General features: G+C 46.8%; 1 protein-coding gene across 2 annotated transcripts in view; it reads right to left on the bottom strand.

Annotated features, from left to right (window-relative positions):
- Window positions 1-17,137, bottom strand: part of DCDC1 (doublecortin domain containing 1) — a 1,503,674-nt gene that overhangs the window by 161,738 nt on the left and 1,324,799 nt on the right. For both annotated transcript variants that reach the window (XM_085648291.1, XM_085648292.1), the window contains one exon: window positions 7,127-7,282. In XM_085648291.1, coding sequence (XP_085504417.1) covers window positions 7,127-7,282 — 156 coding nt within the window. The remainder of the gene's footprint in view (window positions 1-7,126; window positions 7,283-17,137) is intronic.

Raw genomic sequence — 17,137 nt, 5'->3', positions numbered from 1 at the left:
AGGATTGTGCTCAGCAGTGGGCAAAAGTGACGCCAATCAAACTAAAATGCCATTTGAGGCCCGGAGGGGCACTCGAAGGCAAAGTGGAAAACCAGGCAAAAATATGGCAGATAACCCATCTGATGAAGTCCAGCCCTCGACAAGCGATCTGAAAGACTTGCTCTTCACTGTGAAAAGCAGCATTGTCTCTATTGAAACTTAGATGGATAGTATGAACGCACGGATGGAAACAATCACTCGTAAAATAGAGCAGCATGACGAGAGACTGAAAGAAACAGAACATCGCATTTCTGTGATCGGAGATATAGAAAAGAGTTGGAAACCCCAACTCTCGGAGATGGACAAACTACTGAGAGCCATAGCAGCCAAAAATGAGGACCTCGAGGAGCGCTCCTACCACAACAACATCAGAATCCTCGGAGTGGCAGAATCAGCCAACACAGGGAGAATGGAGGAATATGTTGAGTGCCTACTAAGCACAGTCTTTGGCAGGACTGCATTCTCTTCCATGCTCATAGTAGAACGGGTGCATTGGTCGCTTGCTGCCCGCCTGCCGCCCGGTACCCCACCGAGACCAATAATCGCCAGGATTTTAAATTATCGATATCGCGACACTGCTTTACGACTAGCTAGAGAGAAGAAAGAACTGACATTCAAAGGATCAACAATCGCAATATATCCTAATTTTACTATAGGCTTGCAGGAAGCCCGCAAGAAATGTTAACAGGTCAAAAGGAAACTGCAACAAGCAATATAACTTATGCCATGCTGTACCTGGCTCGCCTTCGCATCACGCATCAGGGCAAACAATTCTTCTGCACCAATCCTGAGCAAACTGATCACTTCTTCAAGTGGCACACCAGGTGACCCTCAACCCCAGACGCCTGACGAAAGATCACTATCTCCCTCATCTATGTCAGAAAGACTGAGTAGGAAATATGGGTTGCAGAGGCAAAAAACTCATAACGTAACTGTTTGTGATGGTTCATCTATGTATGGACTCAACTATGGCCTGGAGATGGAAATTTTGCAAACAGTCACCCAAACATAGAAGGATGCCGGGGGTGGGAACGGTGACTAGAGGTATTTGAGAAGTATAAAACTTTGACCTATGTATCACTGCTGCAATTATCGATGCCTCTCCATGAAAGTCCCTAAGAATTTGCTTACATTACCTGCAAACGTTAATTGTATTAATGTTGAATTGAAGAAAATGTTAATAAAGAAATTTAGGAAAAAAAAATATGTACGGACTCATGAACTGCCGGGACCACAACAGATGACTCTAGGCAGCCTCGCCCTGCCATGGTGGTGCCTATGGGCCCTTTCGCAAAACCCCTTGCAGGACATCCCTCGCTTCATTGGGTATTGTTAATCCAAGATGGTTTGGTTACGAAGCAATTTTTGCTTAGTCCTAGTGCGGCTATGCCTATTTGATTTGAGTTGCGTAAGAGATGCATGCATGGCCATGACAGTTCGCCCTGAGCAGGTTACCACTTGTATCCTTTCAAGAAACTTGGCCAGCTTATTGGGCTTTCGTTCAACTATATGCCACCATTATAGCCAGCCACAGGACTACAGTTTGGTTCATTTTCTGGGGTGGGATGGGTGGGAAAAGGGTTCACGGCAAGTTTGGGATGCTGTTGTGGGAGGGAGGAAGGACGGGGGGACTTCAGTTGAGAGCTGATATATCACGACAGAACATGATAGAAGCACAGTCATTATACATCAAAATAAGTAATGTTAGAGATCCAGTTATCCATACTGAGCGCATTGCACGACAATGACAGACAATCCAGGCTCGCCCCCATAAAACTTCCTAACATGGAATGTTCGAGGACTGGGCAATCCACGAAAGCGGCGGCACATATTGGCTTATTTAGACAGACATCACATTCACTGCACATGCTGCAGGAGACTCACTTAAACCCCACTACCCCAACAATCCCTCATGTAGCGATAGGATCCATGCAAGATCCGCAAGGAAGATACTGTTTAATGTGGAGCACATTATCATCACAATCCATTACTCTAGCCTGCTGCTACGGGCCTAACTCAGACGATCCTGAATTTTTCAGAACGCTGATGGGAAAAATTTTAGACATAGGATCAACCCACATTTTATGGGGGGGGGGATCTGAATGTAACACTGGATCCACTGGTGGACAGGTCGCACCCTCAGGCCCAACACTACACTAACGCCCAGTGACAACTAAACGACATAATGCATAGTCACGAGCTGTTTGATGCTTGGCGAGATCTACACAGGGGTTTAACGGAGAGTACATGTTACTCCTCAGCACACTCCTCATGGTCCCACATCGATTATTAGCTTATTTCAAAAGAGATACGAGCATGGACATCGCAGGTGAGTCACTTACCCCGTACATACTCTGACCACTCCCCAGTGATAATGACAATGGCCCCCCCGGTTTTAACCACACTGTATCAGAGTTGGAGGTTGCCCCCTTACATCCTTCTGAATGCCCCCTTTCGGCTAGAACTGCAACAAGAAATTGCAGACTTCTTTGAACAGAATATAGGTACGACCTCTACACTCGCTATGGTGTGGGAAGCTTTTAATGTAACTGTTCAAGGGATATGCATCACAAAGAGTAGGGAGTACTAAGGGATATCCGCAGAACACTATGAAAATTAGAAACAGACATTCGTTGCATGGAAGGCCAGGGGGGCGCGATCCCGAGCGAGGACATGCGTGCCAAAATACGGGACGCAGTGGCGGAGTATCAGGAGACAGCCGAGAGGGAATGCCTCTTTTGCAGAAAATACCATCCGGCTAGGCAATTTGGGGAGGGAGAACGACTGGGCAAGGCGCTAGCAGAGCTGCTTTCTATAAAACCTTATATACTACACAACGGGCACATCCCATAGAGATAGAACCGTATTTTGAGGACACTGCACTAGCCTGGCTAGAGGACGTCCAAAGAGAGTTCTTCTCTGCCAAACTGGAGGAAGATGAAATCCGAGCTGCGATTATGTAGCTGGAATCTGGTCGCGCCCCTGGCTCACTACAGAGTTTTATAAGACGTACAGTGACAGTCTCGTCCCAATTCTAAAGAAGTTACACGAGGAAGCCCTGGAAATGGGGAAACATCCAAAGACTTTAAGAGAGGCACTTATAATATCTATACCTAAGCCAGGGAAGCCGGCTGAGCAATGTGACTCGTACCGGCCTTTGCCGCTCATAAACTGTGCCGCGAAAATACTAACGAAAGTGCTAGCAAACAGATTGACCCTGCTCATGAATGTACTGTCAGGGTTCATACCTGGGAGGGCGACATCCCATAATCTTCATACATCATTTGCTGTGCTGCAGGATATGGATCAGGACTTGTAGGCAGTGGCAGCGTTCTTAGATGCCACCAAGGCATTTGATTCCCTGGAATGGGACTATCTCCTGAGCGTGCTGCGTCAAATGGGTTTCCCTGCCCCGATCTTGACCTGTGTCCAGCTGCTGTACAATCAGCCACAGGCGGATAATGATCAATGGGTTGTATAGGCGGATAATTATCAATGGGTTGTATTCCCCCTTCCAAATAAAAAGAGGGACACACCAGGGCTGCCTGCTCTCTCTGCTGCTGTTTGCACTGGCTGTGGAGCAGCTGGCAGCCAGGCTCAGACAGCATCACAGGGAATATGCGCTGCCATACCCTAGCAGACATATTCTCATATCACTTTACGCTGATGATATGACACAATACCTGCGAGACCCCAGTGTCAGTCTCAATCCATTGCTTAGAGTATTTATACTTTTTGGAGGGATCTCAGGCATTAATATTAATTGGGAGAAATCCCAGATTTTCCCTCTCACAGCGAGCACCCGACAGTTTATCTCAGATTACCCACTAAAGTGGTGCAAAAACACAATAAAATACGTGGGTGTCAATATAAAAATAGATAAGGAGGAGCTGATGCGATGCAATTACTGCCGCGTGCTGGAAACCATAACAGACTCCAACACTAGGTGGATTGCCATGCCCCTGTCATTGGCGGGACGTATCTCCCTGACCAAAATGATAATTCTTCCAAAATTGCTTTATTTATTTACAAACATTCCATATGCACCTAGCAAACACTTCTTCAAAATCCTTAGGACCGAGTTAAGCAGGTTAGCATGGGGGAGATAAGCAGCCACAGGTGAAGTGGGAAATCTTGACTCAGCCATTCAATAGGGGAGGGTTTGAGGCACCAGATATGGAACTCTATTTCCAATGCGCTCAAGCGCACTTTGCAGCATATTGGTTGAACCCGTCACCTTACATGTCCCACTTGGCGGTGGAACAGGGATATATCGCCCCTGTCCCAGTAACGGCGTGTTTGGGATCCTCTTCCAGGCGTTATGGAGGTGCGAGCCCAACAACAGTAGATTGCACAAACAAAGTGTGGCATAACCTCGCAAAGCGCATACGGGCGCCAAAGCTGTACTCCCCCAAACTAAGCACGAAGCATCATCCAAATGTACCAGTTACACACGAGCGGGGATGTAAACAAATGTTGCGCAGCGCTAGGAAATTGACATGGGGAGATTTATATGAAAATTGCAACTTCTGCACACGGGAGAAATTCTTTGGGGAACACTAGCCAACCCCTATTGATCTCTTTGTGTAAGTTCGCTTGCAAGAAGATGTAAGAACTACCACTCCGGATTTCCCTGCTGAACCTGAGATAATGACCCCGCTCCATCAATTATTACAAAGAACCACGCCTACGCATGTGGTATCCATGTTTTATCGCTCCACCCAAGCACATAGCCCAGAGGGGAGTCGGAGCGCGAGAGTTCGTGGTAGGCTGAATTGGGGTTCCCTATAAGTGATGATCAGTGTCTTTACTGCTGCCAGCAAACTGGGAGTGTGTCGGCAAGTAGCAGATTATGCATCATCCACTTCAAATATTTGCATAGAATATATTACACCCCAACCACACTGCATCGCTTCCACCTTCGTGACACTGATTGCTGTGATAGACGCGGCAGGGGAGGAGCAGGGTTCTTGCATCTGGCCTGGGCGAGCGAGGCTGTTCAGCAATACTGGAAAGAAGTGCTGGAGGCTTTGGGGCAGATGATAGGTGCCCCTATCCCAAACACACCATTGTTAGCGGTGCTAGGTTACACAGCAGACATCGAGGTAGCCTAGAGGAAATATGCGTCATTGGGACTGCTACTGGCCAAGCGTAAAATAGCCTGTAAATGGGGAAGAGGGTGAGCTCCTAAATTTAGGGATTGGTTGCAGGATCTTGTGTATTGTCATGATCAGTTATCAGCATATGCTGAGTTAATGCTCTTACTTCCCGGCCAAGATATATATGGGCTCCCTAGCGAAACTATTTGACAGTGCAGCGGCCCGACCCAGATACACCCGAATGGGACAATCCAGAATGACCCTGACTAGGATCCTTGGAGAACACTGTCACTGTGGTAGCAGATACATTTGTATTGTATTACTGCGGGGAGCCAAAGCATGGTAATTGTAATAAGGTACAGGTAATGATGTGCGCACCTATGTGATTGTATGATAAGATGGGAAAATATCTACTGTATAGAACTTGGCAGATGTACATGATGAACAGTATGGTGCAGACTATATTATACGTGACTGATGCTCTTCTGTTCTTTTTGTATGTTCTATATTTTACTACTTGTATTAATGTACTGGAACATTAAAAAATCCATAAATAAATATATTTTTTTTAAAGTTAGCCTGGCTGATGAGTAGTGATATCACTAAAAACCGGTCTCAGGATGCTTGTGTCCGGTCCAGGGAGGACCTGGCCTGGCAATTCGGGCTGGACTGCTCCCATGGAGAGCAGGGTCAAGACTGATTTGCATATGGCTGGGTCTAAACTAGAATGGCATAGTGTGCAAAAAACAACAATGGGTTTAGGCCCAGATCTCTGTTTCGGGGGAATGTTTGACATTGTTCAGGATTCCGCCCATCAGTTGTCGCCCCAACGAAGCCGGTCCCAGGATGATTGTTTCTGGTCCAGGGAGGACCTGGCCTTGTAATTCGAGCTGGACTGTTCCCATGGGGAGCAGGTTCAAGACTGATTTGTATATGGCTGGGTCTAAACTGGATGGAATTAGGTCCAGATCTCTGTATTGGGGGAGAATGTTTAACATTTTTAAGCATTCCATCCATCAAATGCTGTTTTTGAATACATAAACCTACACATTTTCGGGTATGCACAAACGATTTTCAATATGTTTTCCCATCATAGAAATGACTGGATATTTACTCTCGTCAAGGACAGGAGTAAATGCTTATCCTGAGTGGGAAGAGGAAAGGAACACTGTGTATGGAATAAAGGATAAAGTAAAGGATTAAACATTTTCCCTACTGGAAAAACGAGATAAATAATTAGTAAGTGCATTTGCTTCGTTTTAATTTTGCCTATATTAATATACGTGTGTGTACTCCTGCATTCAAAAAGAGAATTCTCAAAACGTTTCCAAAATGTAAACTTGAAACTGCGACTGCTGCAGGATTCCATCCATAATCTGAAAAAAGCTATAACTCTGCACCCAAGCATGGTAGTTATTCTGCAGGTGCAAATGTATACTACTTTTTAGGAGGAGGCTTCCAGTGTCTGTAAATATGTTAATGAGATGCATATCTAGGTAGGTGGAGAGGTGTGGTGCAGCGGCCAGGGCAGCTGACTTCGGAAGCACAGGGCTCACGGTTTGCTCCCCTGCTCCGGCGGCAGCTCAGCTCAGCACCATGTGACTCTGGGCAATAGCTCACTTAATTTCCACAACGGCCCCCAGCGCCTTGAGTCCCGTAAGGGTGAGTAGTTAACGCTTTACAAATACGGATTTACAACGTATATCAGACAAGTATCTGCTCTACTGAGGAAGAAAACATTCAGAACAATGGAGATTGCCAGTAAATAAATAAATCAATATCTTATCCGTTTCACGCTGCTCTAGGTGCATAAAGATACACTTGTTAACCAAGACCGCCATAAAAAAGATATTCCCCAGAAATTAAAGTCAGCCTGAGGCAACCGCTTTTTCCCCGATTATATTAAATGAAAGACCATGTTACCCTTCACATAAAATATGCGACACATTATTTTCCTAAAATCTATCACTCTGGTAGCATCTCCTTACCATCCAAAGACAGAAAAGGCTCTCCACAGGAAACCCAGACATCAACTGGGTTTCTGAGTATTAGCGTTAGCAGAGCATCGTCCATACTTTCCAAGTCTTGTGCCGTGACTTTTGAGTGAGGAGTTGATTTGTTTCCTACTTTGCTCGACTGCTTGACTGGAATGGGAAAAAATGCAATTACACTCATGTCACTTTTGTATTCATATGCATTCTTGAATCATTAGAATATGAAGAGTAGTGATTAACTTTTAGGTTCTAAATCTAATATAATGTTTTTTTTACAGTTATCTTAAATTAGGGTATTTTACTTTTTTTTAAATTACTTTCCTAGACCAATAAAACAAGGTAATTCTGAACCCATCGTCAGTTTAGTTCAGAGTGTTCTGAAAAGTAACAATACCTAACATATTTATGAATGATGCTGCGAGGGGAACAACTACATATTTAAACAAAGGTAATAGTTAGATTTCATAATATATGATGTATTTTACTTAAAATATTCATCATAATTTTTTTTACATACAATGGGAATTCACACGGTGGTGCACATATAAACCACCAATGTTAGAAAATAGTTCATACCCATATAGTACCTGGCCACATGTAGTATAGTTACGTGTCAATGCAAAACAAGGATATACCAATATTGTCTGCCAGATTTGCAACGTTTTATTGTGCATGCACTTAACAGAATTAGAATCCTGGTTCATTAGCTCCAAGTGCTGCTAGGATACCACTGGGGACATTCACCACCAATTGGGTCAAACCGGTTCTTAACTGCGGAAGTTATCACTGAGAAAGTACATTATGTAATATCTGCTGGCCAGCAGCTCTTAGCTTAAGTGCGGACTTTGGGCTGACGTGGCTGGCCAGGGCTTGCTATTTTGCCTGTGTACGACTGTGGCGGTCTAACTAAAAACTAGGGGGCAGATTTACAAGCCCCTTGCGCCACTTTTGCGTCACTTTTAACATGGGAAAAGTGACGCAAAAGTGGCGCAAGTGGCTTGTAAATCTGCCCTCAGGAATACTAGATTCTTAGGGTCCCCTTATGAGTGGGCTTATCAGTCCAATGAAACCATATAGGGCCAGATATACGACCTGCCAAATAACGCCTTGCAAATTGGGTCGCATTTGCGAATCGCAATTTGAGAGGCGCTATTTGGCATGTACAACAGTGTGTTTAACACTGTTTGAGATTCCCAATGGGGTCGCAAATTGCGATGCTCATGAATATTAATGAGCCTCTCGCAATTTGCGAGCCCATTGGGAATGACAGGCCATCCCAGGGATGGTGGCCTACTGGGCTAAGCACACCACCATGTCTGGGACTGCTTTTAAATAAAGCAGTTCTTTTTAAATGCAGCCCATTTTCCTTAAAGGAAAACGGGATGCATTTAAGAAAAAGAAAATGAAAATGAAACGTTTTCGTTTAAGTTTTTTAAGGGCAGTCAGTGGTCCCTGGGGTCACCTGGGTTTTTGGCCTTGGGCTTGGTGGCTATCTTGGTAAAAGGTATCATATTACTCGGGACACTAAGGACAATGCTGTTGGGTATGACTTTCGTGCCGCCATGGTGATTCCACACAAAAATATGTGGAAAATGTGTTTTTTTCAGCTATATGTGAGGTTTGCAGGGGATTCTGGGTAGGGAAACATTGGGGGATCCACACAAGCCATACCTCATTGGGCTCCTCAGGGTGTCTAGTTTTCAGAAATGTGTGGGTTTGGTAGGTTTTCCTAGATGGCGGCGAGCCCACGGCCAAAAACCCAGGTGTCCCCCCCAAAACCAGATAGTTTTGTTATAGGTAATTTTGAAGTCTCCACAGTACGATTTGGGCCATTTTCTGTTGCAGCCACTATACCTACCCACACAAGTGAGGTACCATTTTTATCGGAAGAACTGGGGGAACGCTGGGTGGTAGCAAATATGTGTCAGCACGGTGATCCTACCACTTTCCCACACAGAAATGTGAGAAAAGCTAGACTTTTTCAACAAAATATGAGGTTTGCAGGGGATTCTGGGTAGGGAAATGTTGGGGGGCCCAGGCAAGCCATACCTTTCTGGACTCCCCTGGGCGTATAGTTTTCAGAAATGTGTGGGTCTGGTAGGTTTCCCTAGGTGGCCGCCGAGCCCGGGTCCAAAAACTCATGGGACCCCCCTTGCAAAACCAGGTTGTATTCTGATAAGGTAATTTTGATGTCGCCTCAATAGGTTTTGGGTCCTTGCCTGTCGCGGGTACTTGACCCACCCACACGAGTGAGGTACCATTTTTATCAGGGGACCTGGGGGAATGTTGTGTAGAAGGAAATTTGTAGATCCACGCAGATTCCAGAACTTCCCCACACAGAAATGTGAGAAAAAAGTGATTTTTTTCATCTATATTTGAGGTTTGAAAGGGATTCTCGGTAGGGAAATGCTGTGGGACCCATGCAAGCCATACCTTGCTGGACTCCCCAGGGTGTCTAGTTTTCAGAAATGTGTGGTTCTGGTAGGTTTCCCTAGGTGCCCGCTGAGCCCGGGGCCAAAAACACATTGGACTCCCCCCTTGAAAAACCAGGTTGTAATGTGATAGGTAATTTTGAAGTCGCCTTAATAGGTTTTGGGCCCTTGCCTGTCGCAAATACTTGACTCACCCACACAAGTGAGGTACCATTTTTCTCGGAAGACTTTGGGGAATGCGGGCTGGGTGGAATTTTGAGGATCCACACAGATTCCAGAACTTTCCACCACAGATATCTGAGGTAAATGTGTTTTTTTTCACAAATTTTTAGGTTTTCAAGGGATTCTGGGTAACACAACCTGGTGAGAGCCAGACAAGTCACCCCATCCTGGATTCCCCTGGGTCTCTAATTTCAAAAAATGTATATGTTTGCCAGGTTTCCCTAGGTGCCGGCAGAGCTAGGGTTCGAAATCTACATCTAGGCACTTTGCAAAAAAAGGGTCCGTTTTCACTGTGAAAATATGCTGTGTCCACGTTGCATTTTGGGCTATTTCCTGTTGCGGGCACTAGGTCTACCCGTACAAGTGAGGTAACATTTTTCTCGGAAGACTTTGGGGAATGTGGGGTAGATGGAATTTTGTGGATCCATGCAGATTCCGGAACTTTCCCCCACAGAAATGTGAGGAAAATGTGTTTTGTTTTACAAATGTAGAGGTTTGCAAGGGATTCTGGGTAACAGAACCTAGAGAGAGCCAGTCAAGTCACACCATCCTCGATTCCACTGGGTGTCTAGTTTTAAACAATGTATAGGTTTGCTATGTTTCCATAGGTGCCGGCAGAGCTAGGGTTCAAAATCTGCAGCTAGGCACTTTACAAAAAAAGGGTCCCTTTTCACTGTGAAAATGTGGTGTGTCCACAATGCGTTTTGGGCCGTTTCCTGTCACGGGCACTTGGCCTACCCACACAAGTGTGGTACCATTTTTCTTGGAAGATTTTGGGGAACGTGGGGTGGGTGGAATTTTGTGGATCCACGCAGATTCCAGAACTTTCCACCACAGATATTTGAGGAAAACATGTTTTATTTTTACGAATTTTTAGGTTTGCAAGGGATTCTGGGTAACAGAGCCTGGTGAGAGCCAGTCAAGTCACCCCATCCTTCTGCACGACCGGGACCAGCAAGCACAGACCAGGAGCCACGCGGGTTGGAGGATATCCTCACTTGCCCCACATTCTTGAACGTGTGGGAGTGGCTCTGGCTGTAGCTGCGGTTCGGGGTCCTGCCATTATAGGAAGGTAAGGGGGTGTTGGGGGGGAGCCGTGATTTTGCATGGGGCATTTTTAGAACATGTGGCTTGATGTTTGCATTTGCACACTGCTCCTAGGGGTTGGTGAGCACTGAAAGTTTGTGATCACACAGATGGGGTAGCAGTGCAGTGGGTTGGTGCTAGCATTGGCTTGTGTATTTTGCTAACAAGGTGATGCTGGCGCATAGGCAAACAAGTGCTCGTATTTGGGAAAGTGTACAGGAACACTGAGGGTGTTTTGTTTACAGGGAGCAAGTGATAGCAGGTTCCATCCAGTATGGAAGAGTAGATGTCGAACATGATGCGCTCCATGAGAGATTTAAATCAAACAGTGGTAGACCTAACCAGAAGGGTAGAAGGGCAGGAAGACACAGAGGACAGGCCCAGACGCTCTAATGTGGCGCCCAGGGCAGCTTTTGCTGAAGTACAGCAGAACTCAAAGGACAAGCGGGGAAAAGGGGGGTTGTCCCTGAGATGGTAATAATACCACTAGTGCCACAAGCCATAGAGCCGGTAGCACCAGCCATCCCAGTGCCAGTGGCCCCATTACCACTAGCCATACCCGTTCTTATTATACCTGCCATCCCAGGTCCAGAAGCACCAGTCCCAGCAGTACCAGCCATTACGGGGCCTGCGCTCCCAGTACATGTGGTCCCTGCAGGGGGGGCGACTCCACCAAATACTACTGAGATCCCAGCGCAGCCTTTAGTTGCAGCAGCTCCCAATGTAGCGCCGGGTCAGCAGGACATAGTGGCAAACCTAGCAGCATTGCTACCATGGCTGGCAAAAGCGAGAGCACTGATTCCATCTACAGGTGGCGGGGTCCTGTCAGCAGAAGGTAATACCTTAGAGGAGGCGAGGAGCTTAGTAGCATGAGTTGAGAAAGCAGCACATGTTGTGCCGCCACACGTTGAGGTTCCCCAAAAGGCAGGGAGCATCACAACTGACTCGGAACCCCCAGGGAAAGCTGCAGCTGCGGGACATGAAGACACCAAGACGCAAGAGGGCACATTGGTAGGTACAGTGAAATTGCCGCCAATTTTAGGTTTGGGGGATGTGTGCTCCAACAGAGAGCGTTTGGCTAGGCACATTGCACAGGATGTAAAAGAACAGATTTGAGGGGTGAATATGTAAACATGTTTTCCTTACTGGTAGACAAAGATGAGAAGGGGGAGGCCAAGAAAGCAAGGGAATGGGCCCACCCATGGGAATGGGCCAATTGGCCATCTAGGAAAAAGGTTGAAGAAAAACTGATTATTTGGATAAAAGCATTTGGGAATTTCCATGCGGTACTGATAGAGAAGTGTCCAGGGCTAAGCGCGGAGTTGGTGTGCTACCAGAACAGAATTACATGTGCGCATGATGAGTATGGTGGGATGTGCTGGAAGGAATATGGCAAAGCTTTTAGAAGGGTAAAGGCATCTGATTCAGCTCTCACATGGGACCAGTTTGATATGATTTTAAGGTTAAGACACATGAATTACCAAGGCATGGACGCGCCAAAGGTGCAGTCCTTTCGGCCAGCTACACCCCAAAGTGGGGGGGCAGGGGTGGGCAACAAAAAGGGATTATGTTGGGATTGCAATAGAAAGACATGCACCAGACCCAATGGTTCCTGTAAGTTCAAGCATGCCTGCTCATTCTGTGGACTCTCCTCACACCCAGAATCTAAGTGTTTTAAAAAAATCAAAAGACAAGGGGGCCAAGAAACAAGAATGAGGTTCAATTGTTTGTAAAGGCGCACTCACCTATTGACATTATGGCCATGATACCCTGGTTGAAAAAATACTCATGCCCAAGCACAGCTCGGATTTTGTTGGAAGGTTTTAGGGACGGTTTCCGGATCCCAGCCCCAGGTTACTCAGGGGTGTCTTATTGCCGCAATCAGCAGTCTGTGAGAGACAACATAACTGTGGCAAGGGGAAAACTACTGAAAGAACTGCGATTGGGGAGGTCCGTTTGACTCAATGCCTGTCGATAATTTTTTCTGCTCACCTCTGGGGGTAGTTCCCAAAAAAGATCCAGGGGATTTCCGCCTCATCCATAACCTATCTGCTCCTAGGGGCCAGTCCTTGAATGAGGCAATTGATGGAGCCCTGTGCTCCGTGAAATATGCATCATTGGACCAGGCGATTGCTATGCTGCGATCGTTTGGCCCAGGCACCTTATTAGCAAAGTCAGACATTGAATCTGCATTTTGGTTACTACCTGTGCATCCACAGGACTTCCACCAACCGGGTTTTCATTTCGTGGGGAAGTTCTACATGGACAAGTGCATGCCAATGGGGTGCTCTGTCTCTTACTCATATTTTGAGAAATTCAGCTCCTTTTTGGAATTGGTTTTTAGGCAAGTCTCAGGGCACCATTGTGTACTGCACTATCCAGATGATTTCTTGTTGTAGGGTGCACCACAGTCAGAAGAGTGTCGCAGGGCATTGTACACATTTTGCACACTGATGGGGGAACTAGGGGTCCCCCTGGCGCAGGGTAAGACAGTTGGGCCAGCAACAAAATTTGAATTCTTGGGCATTGAACTAGATTCTGTTGAGGGTGTGTCACGCTTACCCATGAGCAAGGTCAAAGCTTTCTCGCTGGCATTAGCGGACTGTCTACAGAAAGAAAAAGTCACTCTACACCTGTTACAAAAAACGGTGAGCATGCTCAAATTTGCTTCAAGAATTATCCCCATGGCCTGCCCTTTTTCCCGGTCCATTGCCCAAGCAATGTCAGGGCTAAAGAGCAAGCATCACCACACTTTATTGTCTAGCGAGGTTAAGCAGGATATGCGGATTTGGTTGGCATTTCTGCGCGACTTCAATGGTGCGTTAGTGTGGCCCAGCCAGGTCCAGTCTAGAACTTGGGCTGATGACAGACACGGCAGGGAGTGAGGGGTTTGGGGCCATCCTGGGTCCCCACTGGGCGGCAGGACATTGGCCCAATTGGTGGGTTGAGAGTGGTTTCACAGGTAACGTTTCATTTCTAGAGCTATTCCCCATTTTGGTGGCTGTGACAATCTGGCCGCAACAGTTCCACGATAAGTCAGTTGTTTTCTGCTCAGACAACATGGCAGTGGTGGAATGCATCAACCTACAGTCTGCAAAATGTAAAATTTTGCTTCGCCTACTTAAGGGAATTGTGCTGCAATGTATGAAGCTAAATGTGCTGTTTAGAGCTAGGCATGTCCCGGGCATTCTCAACCATGTGGCTGATGCATTGTCTTGTTTCGAGAGACAGGTTTTCAGGTCTCATCATCCGGAAGCAGCGGACTGTCCCACACCTTTTCCGGAGCATCTGTGGCAGCTAGCTTAGCGCCCAGGACTAGGCGGGCCTGTGAGGGGGCATTTACCGCATACTGTGCATCCCTAGGACAGCACTGGGAAAGAATTTAGGCATAACCCAGCCTCCATCTTATCATTTTTAAGGGAACTAAAGGACGGAGGGCGGTTGGTGGCTTGTGCAAAGTGCCACATGACCGCAGTGGCATTTTTTGCATAAATGATGTGGCATCGGGATCCCACGGGTGCATTCTTGGTCCAAAGGGCTCTGGAAGGTTGGCAGCGGTTGCAGGGCACGCAGTCGGACGTTAGACACCCGATTAGTATTGAGGGACTCACAGCTGTCATGGCAGCGTTGGAAAAAATATTTAGTTCCAGCCATGAGATCCATTTATTCCGGTGTGCTTTTTCCCTTGCCTTCTATGGTGCTTTCAGGGTGGGAGAGCTGGTATCACGTAACAAGATGGACTGGCAGGGGGGGATGCCATTTGCCCATGTTAAAAAGCAGGATGGTGAAATGTCACTATCAATTCCCAGATCAAAGATGTATCAGAATGGGAAGGGGGACCATGTCATCCTGCAGAGAGCGCCAGGGAGCCCATGTTGTCCAGTGGGCCACCTAAAGTCATATATGGCATGCAGGCCTCAGGGCACGATCCACCAAGACAGTTCCCCCCTGACAAAGTTCCAGTTTGGGAGGTTCCTTGCTCAAGCTTTAGGTGCAGCAGGCTTAGACGCCTCCAATTTTGGGACCCAATCTTTTAGGATTGGGGCAGCCACAGAGGCCACGGCCCGGGGACTAACTGGTCAAGAGGGTCAAAGAATAGGGTGTTGGTCTTCAGACTACTACAAGCGCTATGTCCGGTTGCATTTGCTGTAAGTATCATCACTAACGTTGGCCTTGTTTCCATCTCTCTGCAGTTTTCACATCCTGTCCCGCAGGAGGGGAACTTGTCATCAATGCTGTTTCAAATGCGCCCCGCCCGCTCCAGGTGCCCGCCGGGGTGCCGGGCCGCAGAGAAGTTTGGATCATAGGACATTCATATATCAACAACTTGAAGCAACAATTCTGCACAAGCAGCTTCGTGGACAGGGCCCACCAAGAGGGTTGGAATCTATCAATGCATGGTCAAGGGGGTTTGATACTGGGACAGTTCCAGAAGCTCATTGGTCCTTTGTTACTTAGGTCCCTGGTGACACCCGATGCAATAATAATACACCTGGGAGGGAATGACTTGGCACACATGGGCAGAAAGGGGGTGGTGGAGGCTCTAATGACAGAAATAGGATGTTTGGCCAAGCAGTGTCCCCTAGCAACCTTAGTATGGTCTCAAATGATCCCGAGACTCCAATGGCGAGGGGGGGAGTCTGTTTGGGCATTAAATCATTCTGAAAAGAGGATCAATAATAGGATCGACCGACTTTTCAGGACTCCAAAATTTAGGACAATTCCGCATGGGTGCATCCGGGGAGAACATTGTTATCTACAGGATGGGGTTCACCTCTCAAAAATAGGTAATTAAATATTCTTAGAGAATATGCTAGCCTGGCTGGTAGCGGCAAGTCACAGGGCATGACCTCGAGGCCGTTAGGGGATGGGGAGGCCAGATAGTCAGTCAACTATGCTGGCCTGTGGCGGTAAGGTCATGATTGCTAGGAAATATTTACTTCTCTTAGTATGCATCCCATTGTTTAACGGGGACGCCTGGGGGGGACAGTGGTCCCTCATCACACTCCAGGGGGGCGGTAGACTGATGGGCACGGGGGTAGGAAGTTCCGCTACCAGTCGCCGCTTGGGCCAACCCCTGTGCAGGCGCACTGGGCGCCAACCTGGCATAACCTCAGCCCCTGGGTGGTACAATGGAAGGGCGTGGGGGGCACCCACAGAATCTGGTGGGCACACAGGCCTACTGCGCAAGGTCACTCCGGTAAAGGGAGACCTAGTAGGTCAAGGTCATGGAAAATGTGGTGTGTCCACGTTGCATTTTGGGCCGTTTCCTGTCGCTGGCACTAGGCCTACCCACACAAGTGAGGTTCCATTTTTCTCAGAAAACATTGGGGGAACACGGGGTGGGTGAAATTGTGTGGATCCACGCAGATTCCAGAACTTTCCACCACAGAAATGTGAGGAAAATGTTTTATTTGGACAGATGTTTAGGTTTGCAAGGGATTCTGGGTAACAGAACCTGGTGAGAGCCCGTCAAGTCATCCCATCCTGCATTTTCAAAATGTATAGGTTTGCTAGGTTTCATTAGGTGCCGGCAGAGCTAGGGTTCAAAATCTGCAGCTAGGCACTTTGCAAAAAAGGGTCCCTTTTCACTTCGAAAATGTGGTGTGTCCACATTGCGTTTTGGGCCGTTTCCTGCCACGGGCAGCAGGCCTACCCACACAAGTGGGGTACCATTTTTCTCAGAAGAGATTGGGGAACACCAAGTGGGTGGAATTTTGTGGATCTACGTAGATTCCAGAACTCTCCACCACAGAAATGTGAGAAAAATGTGTTTTTTTGACACGTTTTTAGGTTTGCAAGGGATTCTGGGTAACAGAACCTGGTGGGAACCAGTCAAGTCACCCCATCCTGGATTTCGCTGGGTGTCTAGTTTTCAAAAATGTATAGGTTTGATAGGTTTCCCTAGGTGCCGGCAGAGCTAGTGTTCAAAATCTACAGCTAGGCACTTTACAAAAAAAGGGTCAGTTTTCACTGTAAAAATAAAGTGTGTCCACGATGCGTTTTGATCCATTTCCTGTTGCAGGCATTAGGCCTACCCACACAAGTGTGGTACTATTTTTATTGGGAGATTTAGGGTAACACAGAATTGTAGAGCAACTGTTATTACCTATTGACTTTTGATGCATTTCTGCCTTCCAAATGAAAGACAATGTGTAAAAAAGAAGTCATTTTGAAAAATGACCTATAATTCTCATGCTAGTATGGGTACTCATAATTTTGGAAATGTGTAAATATCTACTGTTTCTAAACTCTATATTTTGTT

The sequence above is a fragment of the Triturus cristatus genome, chromosome 3_2 (genome assembly GCF_964204655.1).
Source record: "Triturus cristatus chromosome 3_2, aTriCri1.1, whole genome shotgun sequence".
NCBI lineage: Eukaryota > Metazoa > Chordata > Amphibia > Caudata > Salamandridae > Triturus > Triturus cristatus.
Note: the sequence above shows the minus strand (reverse complement) of the source record. Positions and strands in the feature narration are given on the sequence as shown.